General features: G+C 46.9%; 1 protein-coding gene across 3 annotated transcripts in view; it reads left to right on the top strand.

Moving 5' to 3' along the window:
• Window positions 1-17,624, top strand: part of ahr2b (aryl hydrocarbon receptor 2B) — a 35,436-nt gene that overhangs the window by 14,533 nt on the left and 3,279 nt on the right. For all 3 annotated transcript variants that reach the window (XM_029839541.1, XM_029839542.1, NM_001037963.1), the window contains 3 exon segments: window positions 16,330-16,502; window positions 16,575-16,664; window positions 17,365-17,491. In XM_029839541.1, coding sequence (XP_029695401.1) covers window positions 16,330-16,502; window positions 16,575-16,664; window positions 17,365-17,491 — 390 coding nt within the window.

The raw sequence follows: 17,624 nt of genomic DNA, 5'->3' as shown, positions 1-17,624 counted from the left end.
AGAGGAGAGGAGAGGAGAGGAGAGGAGAGGAGAGGAGAGGAGAGGAGAGGAGAGGAGAGGAGAGGAGAGGAGAGGAGAGGAGCTCCTGTTCTATGCCCGTTTTCTTTGCTAGCATAATACCTGTAGCAACAGAATTACTGACTGTCAAGGATTTTAGGATGTGTATTTTAATGTGTATTCTGGAGTTCATGGACAGCCAATTATGGGATTTTTAAATAATCCTGTGTGCACATCCTGAAAATGGTGAAATACAATCGTCAGGCCTGGAAGTGTGCGTGTCGATAAATCTGCGTCTTTGTCTGAAAAGTCCATAAAAGCTAAAAGTTGCAGATAAATTTGCAGTTCCGGCTCAGTCTAATCGGAGCTGTGTGAACATACCCAGTGTAAAAAACGGGAAGTCAACTTAATTGAATATGGCCCCAAATACGGTCATAGTAAAGTTCCTGTGGGGGAGAAACAGTTTTCTTTTGATCGGCGTGCTCTCTTTCTGCGCGGCAGCGTTTCCCTCAGAGAGACGGCCGGAGCAACAGCCCGACACTGCGTCCCCTCAGCGCCACCGACGGAGCTGCCACTCATGTTTTACACATCTCCCACACCTGACAGCCCGTCTTTGTGCCTCATAATTGCAGGGACGCTGGTGCTGAGTCACCGTCTTGAAAGTCTGGTTGTGCTTAAATATCAGGTTCGACTATATTTCTGCTAGACCTCATCCAGATTTTTATCTATTCTTTTATCTAGACTGTGCAAACAACATTTGCATTTATTCAAAATTGGTTGCAAACACAAGGGAGCCGACGTTTGATCACGGGTGAGGCTAACGGGGACGTCCACGCACGTGCACTCAGACAGAAGGTGCAAATCTGGGGAAACAAGTCGGCATTTTACACCACGTGCTGCAACTTCAAGATTACATTAACACCAAGTCGGTGGGAAAGAGCGTTTGTGTTGATGTGAATGGAGCGAATGCTCGAGTGAACCCGAGCTCCACGTGTGTGTCGGTAACTCAGGGGAAACCTGTAAAACACGTTGACTAATCTCTTTTTTGCGTCTTGCAGGAAGTCAAGTTTGTCAGAGGAAGTCAGGGCGGGCGGAAGCGCCTGGGGCGAAGTGGCGGTGCAGAGAAAGGTGTCTGCTAACCTCTGATCCAGCCACAGCTGGGACAAAACGGACTAAGTGGAGCGAGGATTATCAGAAAAGACGGGCATTGTTTTAAAGAGAAATCAGCGGACAGGATGTGCTGTGCAGCCTGCGGCGTGGCGCGGCGCCGCTCTCACAGGAACACAGGACATATCTGCGTCCAAATATAACCGAGACAGCCCGAACACGTGCAGTAAAACCTGCCAAAATCGCTCCGGAGGATGAGCTCAGGCTTTAAACGCCGAGATTCGGCAGGATTCACGCGACAGCAGCTGATTTGAATCCTCAGCAGAGATAATTAATGAGTAAACGACCACTGGCAGACTCTGGCATCCCTGGCTGCACACTGCTCACTTTTCCATGTGGCCGTTTGACATTTGGCGATGCCGTTGCATGTTTCTTTCTGAGAAATGCATCAGCAAAGAATTCAGGCGCATGACTTCAGCTTCAGGGTTCAGAGTTAGCAGCAATCATTCGCCTCTCTTCCCGGAAAATAAGCAGATAATGAGTCAACCAATGTCAATTGTTTAGCTAAATACAGAGTCGTGTATGCTGTCATCTTGTGACTAAATTGGTCACTAATGCGACCGCAGGATGAGCTTTCACGGTAGGTAGAGAGGCAGCGTGTGGTTTTATGTTTAAAGCAAAACCAAACAGTTTTCTGAGGTGAGGTGGGAGTTTTCTCGACAATCGGGGTTCCGGTCGTTGCCTCTGTTGCAGAAATATGACCCAACCTGTTCATGAAATCCCAAAGATGGCTGCCCAGCTGCACTGCCATGGCGTTTGGATGAGTGTTTGGCGGTTCCGCTGCATGCTAACGCTCTGGTTTGGCGAAATGCTAGTTTCTTAAAAGAAATGATTATTTGTCGCATAGATTGTAGCTGGCTACGGTCGCGACCCGAGAGGTCCTGCTCACTTTCCCTCTGCCGAGAGATCTCATAGACGTCAGCAGCTCTGGAGGTTTCGCACTCAGTTTTCTCTCTGTTTCAGTGACCACAGAAACAGAGACGCTTGACATCGCCTGCAGTTCGAATCCAGGCAGCTTTTCTACGCGCAGCCCCTTTTTTTGAAAGGGGCTCCAGAGTCAGGATACAGTTACCGAGCTGTCATGATCTCATTTTCCTCAGAGGAACAAGCTGCTTCCTGACTTCACTTCCTCTTCATCGACCCAAATCTGTCGGTCAAAGTTAGCATCTCCTCTCATTCGATAATCTGTTGATGGATGCCGCTTGTGTAATGAGAAGCTGCTGCCAAGAGCTTTGATTACTCAGACATGCCGTCCAACAATGAGGGTAATTCACGTAATGGCGGCGACCAGGACGCTCGTTATCAGGCCAGATTAGTTTGCCGTGCTTGTTTTGAATCGTTTTACTGATTCTGGTGGGAAGAGAACAACATGCAAGTCTAATAGTGCACTAACGTTACACGTGAGAGACGGCTGCTTTAAGGGTTAAACTTGCTGAATGTTGCGGAGCCTCAGGACTCCTCGTGCAGCTCCTCGCTGTGCGGAGCTGCAGGTCCGCTGTGGTTTTTAAGACAGGGAAGTCAGCTCGGTGAGGGCTTTATGGTGGAAAATTACTGCTCGGCTGTCGGCCCCGCCCCCTCACCTTATGAATGAGAGTTTACTTAGGAGTGAGGCAGGTCATTAAAGGAAACGAGAGGCTGCCAAAGTGCCAGACGAAGGTTTGTCGCAGCAGGAACTCGATCCGATGCTCAGCCCAACTTGTATGCTTGTGTGCACACCGGCTCGTATGAGCGAAAGACTCGCCGTCAACTTCAGTTCCCCCCCTTTTTTTTTTTTAGCATGCTGGCTAATCTCAGAAGCAGAGACACGTTTTGATGCTTAATACCCCAAAAGTGTGAAAAAAGCAGGCTGGAATCAGCGGTTTTGTAATTGTGGCTTCTGCGTAATGCGTTGAGTTTTACACTTAAGTCGTTCCAGATGAGAAATTAGATGTCTAACAAGATATTTAACGCAGTTAGCGACACAATAAACACAGCAGAAACAAGCTTGACATTTAAAGTCGTCAGCCCTCTATTTTCCACTCCTGTCTGTAGCAGGGAGGGGTTCAATTAGCTTTACAGCTAAGTGCTGCGTAGAAGCTGAAAGTTCACTTTCTCGGATGTTGGAAATGTGATCATCAGCGGGTCAGACAACAAAGATCGTCCTGGAGACGAGCTGCACACAAACGTAATCCGACGCTCACTTCCCCCTCCATCGGCGCTCGCCTTCTATTGTTTTTTCCCCGTCTTGAAGGCAAAGCATGAGCACAAAAAGAACGTTTTCCCAATTCCTCCTCCCATTTTTCTCGTCGTCATTTCTGGAAATAGTTTTTAATCTCTGAAATCAGAGTTGGGTAACTGACAGGAATTTTTGCCTGAAGATGGTTTACAGCAACGATGGCCTGCCGGGCCCGTCTGCGCTGCCACCTGAGCGATTTTTTTCGGGGGGTTTTTGTCCAGGCTTTTGCACAGTATGTGTCAGAAATCTCAACGGCTGTGATCGTACGCCAGGAATGTTCTCATTTGGAGAAGAATGATTCCTCCCAGTGGTGTGAGGGAGGATGTCAAGAAGATTTAGTTTCTTAATAAATTTATAGGAAAACATCTTGTGGAATAGCCCCAAACCATTTGTCATCACACATCCTTTTATAACACAGCACTTGAACACTGACCCAGTCCTAATCTGTTTCCACTTGTTTAGTGTTCTCAGTCACTTACGTGCGTATTGCACGTTACTTGCAAACCTGTCGCAGAGATCCTGATGTGCTAACATGCTAATGCTACAGTAAATCTCTAGTAATTGCCTTCCTAATGGACTGAATGCTTTGAATGCAGAATGTTCAGTGTGTAAAAGAGAAGAATTGGCTCCCTCCTGAGTAGTTGTTTCCCCTGAACCAAGCACAGGTGGATGCAGTATTTGGTTATTCTGCTTCCTGTCCAGCTGAATGTTCAATGTCTTTTCTCCTTGAAGCGGTCATGTCTAGGAAAACTGAGGGAAAAAGGGATCAGAGGAAATCTTCTGAGCTTTAGACACCCCTCCCAGTTTGTGACTGGATTCACCCCAGCTGTTCACACCATAATGTAGGAATTCCTGTGATCCAGCTGCATAGTTGTCATCTAGCATCCTCAATCTAGCCATGCTAACCAGCTAGCTTTTCATCCATGCCATTTGTGTTGTAACCATCCTCTCAGCTAGCTCCTTTCCCCTCCCCTTCACGACGTCGTGCCAGGACAAGTTCAAGTTTGTGCTGTTGCACCTGTTGTGCACAAGTTAAACTATTTCACTTTTATTTTTGCGCTGTCAACAGAGCTATTTTAAACTTCTTTTTTTAATACATACATATCAAAGCAAAACCTTAGACTCAACAGAAATGGTGGCAGAGCATCTGATTCTGCGGCTAATTGTTAGCAGTTCACCTTGTATTGATCCATGTTGGAATACTGCGGTCATGAGGTGCATCTGGACAAACCAGAGAAATGAGGTCACGTCTGGGGTTGTGGATGAAAACGATGGGCCTCCATCCCGGTTCTGAGCGCCCATCTTGTCCTCTTGTTTACATACTTCAGCTCCTGCAGATGAAAGCAGCTGGCGCCTCTATCCAGCTGGTTCAGACAAGTCGGCAAACTGGCCTTCCTCGCTGCCGGGCCCGAGCACCAAAACAATGGCTGTAGTTGTGTAACCGCTGCACACGCTGCAGAGCGCCACTTTAACTGTTTACAGTCCTGCAGGAAGCCATGCAAATGTTAAAATAAACTCTGTCCTCCAACCACAACAGCAAACGTCGGCTGTGTGTTAAAAATATCTATGAAACATTTCAAACATTCTTAATTCATACAGATATTACACATTAATTCATACACATATTACACATTAATTCATACACATATTACACATTAATTCATACACATATTACACATTAATTCACACAGATATTACAACTTTAAACATGCTGCATTAACCACCTTTTTAAAAAAAATTATTACATTTTTTTTTTTTACAGTTTTAGCAGGATAATTTGTAAATAATGCGTTAAAATAATCTTGATTACCCCCCCCAAAAAAAACAGCCTGGGGAGGCAACAAGAGTAAATTGCCCTTTTTCGACGTGCGGATGGCTTTAAAGATGTTGTCTTGGTCAGTCTGGATCCATATAAGCGCAGGGGCATTGGTGAAGCGATGTGCACGTGTGGTGTTCTCACATTACCACCAAGCTCCTATTTTAGCAACTGTGCTGTGCAATACAATACAAACAATCCTGAATTCTTCTGAGACTCCAAACCAAAGCGTGGAGAACAAAACAATCTGCATCATTCAGGGTCTTTATTCCTAAAGAAGATCCTCAGAATAGGATCTTTCCATCTCTGAACATCTCATCGTATTTAATTTGGCCTAGCTTGTGCACATCTTGCCCTGAACCCACACTAAAAGGCATCTTTTATCTGTGAACACCGTATGTGCGTTGCCTGAGACCCTCAGATAGTTTTTGCTTTCAGAAACCCTCGGTGGTCACAAACGGACTTAAATGAGAGCGAAGAGACACGTAAGCGAATGTGCGTTACGTGGCGTTCGTCCTGCAAACCAAATCTCCTCAGAGTTTTTCCTTTTTGGCCTCACGCGTCAGCAGAATCCCACTTTTGTTCATAGCTGAGGTCCAACCAGTGTCTTTACTGTGGGAATCTGTGTGTGATAAAGAACGGGCTCAAGTCAACAGTGACGTTTAAGACGTTTAACAGTTGGATGCACGCAGGCTGCAGCGTGACCCCGCCCATAAAAGGCTCACACCCCCTCCGAGTGTTTATTGGTAGCTGATCATGTGTTTCTCATTGGGCTTCGTTTAACAGCAGCTGACGGAACTCTTAAAGTGATTAGCGTCCATGTGTTCCACAGTCCTCCGACAAAATAGTTTTAGCAAGTGTATATTTAGTTGTCAAATAAAACCCGCGGCCCTGCCGGCACTGCTGGGGGAGAAGGTGACAGATTCTGAGGGATCAGGTGACGCAGATTAGCTTATTTAGCACCGGCCTTCGGACAGAATCTTCATTCCGGCCCAAGAACATAAAGTTTAACTCTAACTTCGTAAAATGAATCCAAGTTTGGGATTTTCTTTCCTAAATTTCTGCTTCTTTGTCTTGAAAAATGATTTTCTCTCTCGGGCCGACGGCCTTGGTGAGAATAATCAAATGAAAGTGGCGGTGTGAAGCGGAGGAGAGAAGCTGATTGTAAACAGGGCCGGAGGGTGAATTCACATGAATGAATGTGGATCTGAGAAACAGGCGAAACAACAACAGGAGGAGGAGGAGGGAGTCTTCTCTGTGCACTACTGCTCCGGGATGAAGCCAAATTAAATCTGATCGGCCTCTCGTCCGCTGGTGGGGCGACAGGCGGAGTCATGCTGAAGACCGCGCAGAAACAATGAGGTGATGGAAAGTGCAAATACTTTGTTGTTTTTAGGTTTTGCTGCAGGTTGAGCGAGTCCAAACGGACAAAGATGCCATTTAGAAGTGTTTTCCAGACAGAAGGGATGCATTACAAAAGGATTATTAGCTGACATCACTGTTTGTTGCCTCTTTTTAAAGTCACAAACGCACGAGATGAATGTGACGGATTTAATCAGACGGTGAAAACCAGGTCCCGTGAGAAGCCGCAGTCAGGAATCTTCCTCTGTGGTTGGAGCAAAGACGGCGATGGATAAAACCGCCTGATGTAAAACAATCCATACGGCAGCTTTCCCATGATGCACTGTCAAATCCTGGGCTCCTCTCCTCTCCGAGCGGCAGTGTTTACCGACGGAGCAGACAAAATGTCACGCTCGGCTTATCGTTGCTTAAACCCCATTCTGCGTTGATGCCATCCAGAGGCGCTGTCACTCCATCTGGGGATGAGCAGCTGGCCTCCGGTCCCACTTTGGACTGTTTAGGTTCAGAGGGTTCTGCGGCCAGGCCCAGGCAGAGTTTACATTGGACCGCTGTCGTACCTAAACACCATAAATCTATTTAGGAAAAGAAAATGGATGCCTGATGTAGCCTTTGCATGTTGGAAAAAAAGAGAGGCTGTTGCTGTCTGGGCAGAGCGCTGCGGTGTTTATTTACCTCAATCTTGACCAAAAAAGCAGTGTGGATCCTGCGTGAACTGGTGAAATCGATGAAAGTCCCAACTGGGCTGTTCTGACTTGTACCTGCATCCCGATGAGGAGCGGAGGATGAGACGCAGCGCTTGACTTTGAGGAACATTCCTGAAGACTCACCGGGCCTGTTTTCCCGCATTCATGACAGCGTCCTCACCTCTGTGATTCATCCTTTACAGCGAACGCACCACGAGGCACCAGGGGTAAACACAAGCCTCCCGTCGCTCGTCCACACGCTCATCGTGATGCTGGAGGCTGTTGTCATCTCTGCCCGCTCTAACCTCCGTTTAACTGCGACGTCTGTGGCATCACGGCCAGTTAGCTTGAGGCTAATTAACCGTATGAAGGTTTAAAATGAATCTACTCAAAGCCAAAACTGTCTTCTTGGGGGGGGGGGGAAACTCTTCGTGGTTTCTTCCTGCTTTCCCAGCTGCAGAGGTCAGAGGTCAGCATTTAATTAGTAATATCGCTTCAGAGGAATATCAGAGGTGCAGCAGATGTGCAGGAGGAGGCTCAGATTCATGGCTGGAATCCCCCTTTTGCTTTATCTGATTTCTCCTGCATTTGAATCTGCTGAAACAACACGAAGTGATCATGATGGATATCTGTGTGTGTGTGTGTGTGTGTGTGTGTGTGTGTGTGTGTGTGTGTGTGTGTGTGTGTGTGTGTGTGTGTGTGCGTGCGTGTGCGTGTGCGCGTGCGCGTGCGCGTGTGCGTGTGTGTGTGTGCCTGTGTTTCACCACAGTGCCACCACTTCCGCCTCCTGCCACCATCAGAGATAAAAATGGGCCAATCGATTGTTTCATTCATCCCTCATTCATTTTCAAGATGTGACCTGATTTCATTTGGACCGGATCCAAGTTCTCCCGGGTTTTTGCGCCGCAGCAGGCGGTTTTCTCTGACCTCTCCGGGCCGGGCCGAGGTCAGACTTTTATTTCGGAACTGAACGGTCGGCGGGAAGACTGGGGCAGGATGATGTTTTATTGACCCCGTTTTACAGGAGCCTGTGGTGGTTGGGGGGTTTACCGCTCACCGCTGTGTGTTGAGGCAGGAAGTTGCTGACTTGGGTTTTCCTATGATTCACACCGTAGAGTAGAGTCAGATAAACTTCCCGACATGTCAGTGAATTTACATTCTCGTCACTTCAGGTTGTGATGACACAACCTGAGGTGACATTTGATGATCATCCTCCTTTATCTTTGTGTGTTTTTACTGGATATGGAGCGAAGGCACAGAGGCTCATGGGTAAAGTCTTCTTGGGACAAATACACTTTAATTTCCTTGATGCAACAATTAACAAATGGGAGGTTTCATTTTCAGCCGTATGTCATGTTTACAGTAAAGCAACATGTCAGCACTTTTGTCAAAACTTTTAGATCTAGTTTATGTGATTATGCCCCCCCCTACACACACACACACACACACACACACTAACACAAACACACACACACACCAGTGCCAGGAACAGAGTAGTATTGCTTTTGGGTGTGTGTGATTACATTCTTCTCTTCCTCTGTGTACATTTTTGTAGGTTATTGCATGTACCTGCATGTGACTGACTTACAGTCATGTCTGCACACGCGTGACCATTTTCAGTCCACGTGCATGTGCACGTTTAATTTGTTTGTCTGGCCACAGACAGGAGGACACGGCTTGTTACCGTTCACGTCTGGTCAGGCCAGGTTGTGTTGGGTTCTACTGTTCTGTCGGGTTCTTGGTTTCTGACAGGAGTGAGACCTCTTTCCCCTCTTTGGCGCAAATGATCCCTCAAGGCCTGAACAAAAACTCTTTGAACACCCCCCCCCCCCCCCACACCCCCCCTCTCTTGTCTAAATAAACTCTTTACACGCAACTCAACTGGCTGCCTTCCCAGACTGTCTGCTGCTGAGTGCCTGTCAGTCAACACTCAGGGTTTACACTAAATCCAGGATATCAGTGGCTGCCGTGCACACTGACTAGTTTACCAAAAGACAGGATCACTGACTGAATAACTACCTAACTGACTAACCCATTTACTGGCTAGATGCCAGTGTTTGATTGGCCAGAAGCTAGGAACCTGTGATGATGGAATACAGAAATCCAAGGGCACATTTGTTTCAACCACCTACACAAACTGACTGATTGTCTAATTGAGGAAAATGTAATTTGCATATTTCTTTTTCCATGCACCAGAAAAAGTTGCAGAACATCTACGGCAGGAACAGCTTGATTCTTTATTTTGTCAGAGGGGAGGAGGGATGAGTCCAGGAAAGGAGGGAAAGGGAAATCCAGGGATCTCTGGGGGCTTTGCTGGGGTTTTCACTTCCCGTCTCCCACAAAGAGAGCTCCACCATCAGCGCTTTCCTTCTGTCCTCCGTAGAGGAACGCCTCACCAGTCCCACTGTGAGCTCCATTAATCCCATTTAAGGTTGACGGTAGCTCATTTCTGGTCCTGGCTCGGTTACCTGATGTTCTTTGAGACTCAAACTGGGGCCTTTGTTAAGGGCGCAGAGATTCACGCGGTGTTCAGATCTCAGAAGTCACCAGTCCAGTGAGTCATGCTGGCTTTACTGGATTAAAATTACAGCTGCCACTAGCAATAACAGCGCTGGTGGAACCGCCTCCAGTTATACTTGAAGTTGTCACACTGTTTTTGGATCAAGACACATTACCCTAATGGGAAACAAACGGGCTGAGGTGAAGTGAAAGCAGCAGGTCTTGACTGATTTAGTGCGTTTATGCTGATTCTTTTTGGTCCTTTGCGAGCCGCCTTTGGTTCTGTTCTGGTGGTCGTCCTGGTGCACAGAGGATCGTTCGGACCAGGCAGAACCTCCAAATTGGTGTTTTTAATGTAACTGGGCTGTAGACTCTGTGTGTGTGTGTGTGTGTCTGTGTGTGTGTGTGTGTGTGTGTGTGTGTGTGTGTGTGTGAGACTTCCCATTCTCAATGGGCCCATGGCACGACATCGATAAGAGCGATGGAGCCGCATACTTCTCCCCCTCACCTTCCTCTTTCCACCCCCCCCTCCTATTTTGCCTCCATCTGACCTCTTCACCTCCTCAGTGTTTCCATTTTCTTCCTCTCACCTACTCTTCTTGCCCTGAAGCTTACAGTATGTCTCCTCCCCCTGCTCCTCCCCCTGCACCACCCCCCCAGGCCCCTCCCTGCATCTACTGTAATAATAACATTTAACAGTTCCAAAATGAAAATCATGCAAACCATTCAAAAACAAGGCAAGAATATCAGTTGAATTGGCAGCCTGTGTGTGTGTGTGTGTGTGTGTGTGTGTGTGTGTGTGTGTGTGTGTGTGTGTGTGTGTGTAATCATGCTAAATGCCCCCCCTCTCCGTCCTCTCCTCTCCCGGCCTCTTTCCTTTCCTTTCTCCACTCAGGATGTCGGGGATTGAAAGTTCGCACGCGAGGCTAAGTGTGTGTGTGTGTGTGTGTGTGTGTATGAGAGTGTGTTTTGGAAGGGGAGAGACTTTGAAAATAAGCAGCCACTGCTGCAAATTAGCCGTATTTCCATCGTTTGTATGTTTTTCTTTCTTTCTTTCTTTCTTTCTTTCTTTCTTTCTTTCTTTCTTTCTTTCTTTGGTGGTGTGTGAGTGGGAGAGAGAGAGCGAACGAGGAATTGTGTAAAACGTGTTTTCCTTTTTCTGTCCTTTACTGTGTGATTGTGAATGTTAGTGAATATAGTTTATTTATTGTGGGTTCTCGTAGTTTTATCTTAGTTTAGCGAGTTTGTGGGGCGTCCTTGACGCGGTGGCGGCGGAACCTCCGGCCCCGCGGCCCGTTCCGGCGGCGAGGCGTCGGCGGTGCGGAGGGACCCCCCGCTGCTCCGGTGCGGAGATGCAGTCAAAGGCAGAGAGAAAACGGAGTGAGTGTGTGCGTGTGACTGAGGTGAGTGGAGAGAGGGAGAATGTGGAGATGGTGGTGGAGGTGACTGGTGAGAGTGGTGAGGCGGGGATGGGTGAGACTGGTGATGGAATGAGTGAAATAAGTGAACTGGGTGACGCAGGAGAGATGGGAGACACGGGTCAAACCGGTGAACAGGGTGTAGCAGTAGGTGAAGTGGGGCAGGAGACAGTTGAGCGTGGGGCGCCAGGGAAAATGGCTGGCGAGCTGGGTGAGGGAGGAATGACCACAGGTGAGCAGGGTGAGGTGAATGTTAGCACAGGTGAGCTGGGGGAGGTGAGTGAGGGTACAAGTGAGGGCAGCGGGGGGGTGTCAGAATGGTGGCCTGCTCCCACAAAGCGGCGCAGAAAGCAGAAGAATGTTGTGAAGGACAGTGGAGACAAAAAAGCTGGAAGACTGGAGGATGCAGCCGCTGCCACAGACACCAGCGACCAGGAGTACACGTCTGATGGCAGTGAACTGTCAAACATGGCGGTGGACAGTGAGAGGGATGATTTGTACCCCATAAGTATGATCAAGAGTTTCCTCAGACAGACTAAAGGCATGAGGGGCCCTGACCTGGGGGTATATTTCCCCGACAGCCACTGGATAAAACACAGAGCTGCATCGGACCTGACCGACCCCGAGATCTTTCGGTTGAAGAAGCACATGGGCAAAACGAGGAAACAGCTCAGAGAACTGTCCAACGAGAGCACCAGCTTGTAGGCGACCCGGCTGGGAAGGGAGGGGCCGTCCCCTGCGTGACGAGCCACCACCGTTTCCCTCCCCCATTCGGATGGATCTTTCAGGGTCGGACCAGTGCCCGTTTCTGTTCCGGGCAAGAGACAATATTTCGAGTGTAAAGTGAGTGTGAGAGACTCACTGTACTTTTTCATAAAACATAGAAATTCCCAAAGTAATGTCAAAAAATTAAAAAAAATGAAATGATGAAAAAGGGTCCCTGGGATGTCTGTTTTTAAGGGCTTTGTCAGCACCGGTGCCAGGAACAAGTCGAATCTTGGTTGTATCTATGTTTTCAGACATTCTCAGAAGTCATGAGTTTCCTGACCACTGGTTGACTCGGCCATGTGATGCGCATGTCTTCCTGTGGACTGAAGGGCTGCGAGGCATCCTGGAAACACACAATGCCGTTTGTCCAGACTCTTCGGCCTTGAACTCGTCTACAGATTGATGTTTTGCACAGGCGAACTAATGATGTTGACTTTCACTTACTGAGTGATCGGTGTTATCCCTGTGGGTGTGTGTGTGGTGTGTGTGTGTGTGTGTGTGTGTGTGTGTGTGTGTGTGTGTGTGTGTGTGTTGGGTTCAGGGTGGGGGGGGTAAGGTCTAGTATCAGCTAAGGTGACCTGCTGTTCAGACACTGGAATGTAAACGCTGAGATGTCTCCACCAGACTCAGCCTTAACACAGTGAGCCAGAGGTCAGCGCTCTGGTTGTGTGTGTGTGTGTGTGTGTGTGTGTCTGTGTGTGTGTGTGTCTGTGTTTGACAGAATAGAACCCCTTTAAGCCTGCAGCTTAAAGACAGACAGATCAGAAAATAGGTCTTGGAAAGCTGCTGTTTTACACCTAGAGCACAGGTTCGTCACAGAGATGGCGGCTGTTTTTACCGTTTTCTACCTGCTCGCCATTTGGGTGGAGCTGTGGTGAAATGTTCGTGGTTATCAGACTTAAAGAGCAGGAAGTTGCAGCATCACAACAGGTTGCAGACGCTGTTTTCATTTGAAATAAAGGTGAAAGAGAAAAAGCTGCATTTTTCTCTGAATTATTTTTCTGAATCTGCTCTTTTTAAAGTCGACTGTATGACCGCGGCAGGAGTGTTAGTCATTCTGACGTTGTACTAGGAAAGAGCTGCTCCGTGTCCGATGGCCATTTGTGCTGGATTAAACGTGGTCCGTGTTCTGTTTGTGCAGAACAGTGTCAATGATCAACGATCAAAGCCAACGTAACAAAACAGGAAACATCACACATCGCCGCAGCAGATGACACATGTTAGCAACACCCAGCCCAGCGAGAGGAATACTCAGAGGGATGTTTAGATCTGAACACCAGACAAGAACGTTTCTGTCCTGGACGGTCCTGTCCAGACCTGCAGAGACACAGAGAGAGTGTCAGTGATCTGCCCCCTCCATCCTCGAGTCCAAAGCTACGGAGAACAATGGCTCCATTCAGATCTTGAGTTTCAAAGCCGGCAGAAACCACAAAAGTGCTCCAGAGACGGTGTTGGGAGATAAAGGGAGAAGGGTGAGGGTGTGTGGCAGAAGGAGGGGTGGCGGCAGAGGTGGTTCTATTTACACAAGCTGTTTAATGGGTTTGATGATGGAGGGGTCCACATCCTGGAAACCTATGAGACGCTGCTTTTTTCCGGGTCTGGCTAGTGTGAAAACGTCACCTGAGCTAAGCTTGGGAGAAAACTTCAGATGCACCGAAACGCTGATTTAGGAGAAATGACACACTGTGGTTCAGGTGAGGGACTTCATAAGTTCGGTCTTTGACCGGTCAGGTTTCACCTCTGCCAGCCAGAGATCTGGCCTCTCTACCAGAGATCTGGTTTTAATCACAGCCAGGAGTTCCTCAGGGCCCCTACAACGGACCCTTCTGTTATTCTTCACATGTCTTGGTTTTTGTCAGTTTTTATCCCACCTGTGTGTTTGTTGAAGTCACACATGTGAAAGTTTACACCTGAAATTCCACCAGGCTGGTATTTTCTTCCCGTTTTAAAGTTCTGTTTTTGTGATACTAAAATAGCTCATTGTTGCCGAGCAGCTGAGCCAACTAAATCAGGTTGCCTCCAGCTATGCGTGTGTTATTGGCTCCCTGACATGCCTGGACAGACACTTTCTCACACACACACACACACACACACACACACTGGGGCAACAATCTGAGGACACATTGTATTAAAAAACCTTGCGGTTTGTGTTGAGTAATGCACATCTTTCACTCAGCCATTGTCCTCGTGCACGCCACATGTTGTTTGTGTTTCGTTTGTAGGCGGCCGGTTCACATTTGCTGATCTCATTAGGTTTTCATATTTTGAGCATATTACAGTTGGAAATGTCACTTTTTGTCAGGTCTAAATAAACATCAGGAAACAAAAGACTGCCAGTCATTGTCTTGGTGTTCCTGAAGGTTTTAAATTAAGATTAGATTTGGGGATTATGGCAGCGGTTTCAGTGCTGTCTAATACCAACACAGCTGTAATACAGACACAGGCTTTGGAGGAGATCAGAATATTTGCTCATAACTGAGCAGTGACTTTTACACTCAGTGTCAGACGGGAGAATTGACATCTCTGAGATAAGCTGATGTTAGGAGCGGAGGTCTGAGGTCAACATCTTGTGTTGGAAACAGCCTTAAATGTTGGGGTTAGGTGCGGTTTCTGATTTGAGGTGTGAATTTTCAGACTGGTTGACCTGTAATAATGCTCTTCCATCTTTTTGCCCCTTTCTGTTTTTGTCAAGATAATTGAAATGTGCCTACTTTTCCAATTAGCTGTGAAACTGTCCATTTTTTAACTAAAATATCATTATTCTGACCATTTTTGGCAATAACAAAAACTTTTGACCCTAAAGAAGCAGCTTGACATGACCTTTTTTCAATTTAGGGAACAGTTTTGCGGTTCTGTTGAGTCAGAGGCGTAAAAATGTCAGGCAGAGTTTCTGTGGTGGTGGTGGTATTAGCTCAGTGCTTTGTGAGAGTACTTGCATGTCCTCCGTTAATGTCAAACTACAGAACTGGCTGAAAAAAGGATTTTGCATTCAAAGTATGGAAATGTGAGATTGCATGAAATGGATTGGCGCAGTTGTGTTTAGCCATAAATCAGGTTAAGGGCTGTTCTCAGCTCGCTGTGGGAGCGGTGAGACATTTTGGCATGACGCAGGGGGAAAAACTTCCCCGAGAGGAAACTGAGCGAGGCACCACGGGATTAAAAACGAGTCTGTTATAACACGAAGATCTTAATTAGGCACGTTTGTTTCACAACATGTGTTGGGAAATTGCTTTAAAAGTTCAAAAAGAGAGCATTCAACGAATCTGTGGCACACTGCTAATTTAAAAGGGAATAATTAAAATAGGGCTGAACATTTTTTGAATCTATTTTAATGTGCTACTATTTGAAGAGTTTATATGTCAATTCGGTTTGAACTAGATGAGCCGTAAAAGAATCTAACTTCGGCTCAAGTCGCTGATATATGAAGGTAATAAAATTCTGCTGTAGCTTGGATCTCTGAGTTTGGCGCTCGTGTCAGCGCCAAATGAAAAATTCTCTTCAAACTTGTTTGATTTGTACCAAGAAACCTGACATGCCGAATAGCACGTTAATGTAAAAACGAGCGTCAAAGTTGCTAACATATTTCTCAGAATCCCCCTGAGCTGTTCCACTTGTCTCCACTGTCTCCACTTGATTAAACAATCCACAGTGAAACCAAAACTTTATTTATGGACAAAAAGACAAAGGTTCTCTGAGTTCATGCTCGCTGTGTGTGGAGGATGATGTTAAACTTCCGATAAATAACAAGATTGTTTAGCATCTGTAAGATTGGTATATTATTGTGATTTACTATCTGGTGACCCTAAAAGGGGAACAAATTGGGTTTTTAGCAGAATGGAACAGTAAATCCTATTTTCGTGCATGAGAGCATCGAGACCAATTGGAATATTTAGTTCTCGGGAGCCTTCGTGATCACTAAAGATTAGAAAATGACGGATTTCTTCTGGTTTTCAGGGTAATTTTGTTCTCAAAACAGATCGATTCATTCTCAAATGTAACTTTCTTTTTTCACTTGGGTTCAACAGAAGTCCCAAAACGCTCAGCAGTTGATGCCACGGTGAAAAACAGTAAAAGACTTGTAGAAATTTGGTTGATGTGTCACATTTGAGGGTCGAAAACACCGATACTACTGGTGATTCTTTATGATCCAGCAGATAAAGAAATCCCAGTTTTCAAGATGTGATTGCGCTGCTCCATTTTTTTTTATAATAAGAGGTTATTATCCAATTTCTCTTCTTTCAGGATGCATTAAAAAACCTTTTCATATGTCTGGGAAAGTAAAAGTTTCTTTATTTGTTTTAGTTCCTCTTCTGCGTTTTCGCCTGATCGTGGTTGAAACAGAAACAAATGAGTGAAATCAATTAAATGATCTCCATTTGGGTCCTGATGTTCCCTCTCCTGCAGCCTCCATTAAGAATGGCCAGAACGGCTCCAGCTGGAACAGTGAGCGCAGCATCATGTTTGGGAAAATCTCGACACCGCTGCCGTCTTCCTCCAATCCCTCCAGCTCCTCGGGCTCCTCCCAGTCGACCTCCATCGATGGAGTCAGCTTCTCTGAGGGGGACCTGCTGCTTCAGGTGAACCTTCGGCTTCTCAGACATCATAGAAGGCGTTGAACCCCTGAGTAACCTTCTTTCTTCCATGTTCAGGCCCTCAACGGCTTCGTGTTGGTGGTGACAGCTGAGGGTTATGTGTTCTACACGTCCCCGACCATCCAGGACTTCCTCGGCTTCCACCAGGTAAGACGATGAGCCGGAAATCAAAAGTACTCTTTAACAGACGTCAATAGGCCAACAGCAAAGCAGTTGTGGTTCTTCTTCGAGCTGCTGCTAAATCCATGTGCGCTAGTAAATGAAAAACTTTAATTTGTGGCCCCAGAGGACTCTCTAACTAACCATACTGAGGTTGGCATACTCAGTTTTTCAGACAGTAGAGGTGGGGGGTTGTTGGTCGACGTGCCAGCCCTCATCTCCTCTGTCAGGTAAAAGAAAAATGTGAGTGTGAGCGGATCTGCTGAACCCGCTGCCGCCGATCATTAGAGTCTGAGAGAGTGAATCTGTGTTAAATCTGCTGTGGGAAATCCTACATGACTGTGAGCATCAACATTTGTGTTCCTGCTGCCAAGTTCAGCGTTGCAGCCAAGACTTCCAGGCTAATATGCCCATAATAGCTGGAGACCAGCCAAGGGGCTTATGGCACCGACTGCTGCTCGCCCCCACTTTCTCCTGCTACTCCGTCTAAACAAAAGGTTTGGACAGGGCAGCAATAAAGGTATGACAGGACTACAACAGCCACTATTAGGATTGTCACCCGTATGTACGACCGCCTTTAACGATCCTGTCTATAAACATGTCCTAAGTACAGCTAACTGGGTAACACTGGGAGCCCTCATGTGTTTCCTTCTTTTCTCAGCTTGTACTTTTGTTCTTCTGCTTTCAGTCTGACGTCATCCACCAGAGCGTGTTTGAGCTGATCCACACGGACGATCGGGCTCTCTTCAGGAGACAGCTCCACTTCGCTTTCATCCCAACCAGCAGCCAGCAAGACGGCACCGGCGACAGCACCAGTGGGTTCAGTGTACCTGTGTCACACCTGTGTCTCTGTCAGGATGAGTGAAAAAAAAGTGCAAGCTAAATTGTTCTTGTCAGAACAGTGAAATGAGGATTGTGTAGTAACGCAACTGGCCCGCTACGTGGCAC

The sequence above is a fragment of the Takifugu rubripes genome, chromosome 8 (genome assembly GCF_901000725.2).
Source record: "Takifugu rubripes chromosome 8, fTakRub1.2, whole genome shotgun sequence".
Lineage (NCBI taxonomy): Eukaryota > Metazoa > Chordata > Actinopteri > Tetraodontiformes > Tetraodontidae > Takifugu > Takifugu rubripes.
This window is presented reverse-complemented; position numbering and strand designations above follow the sequence as displayed.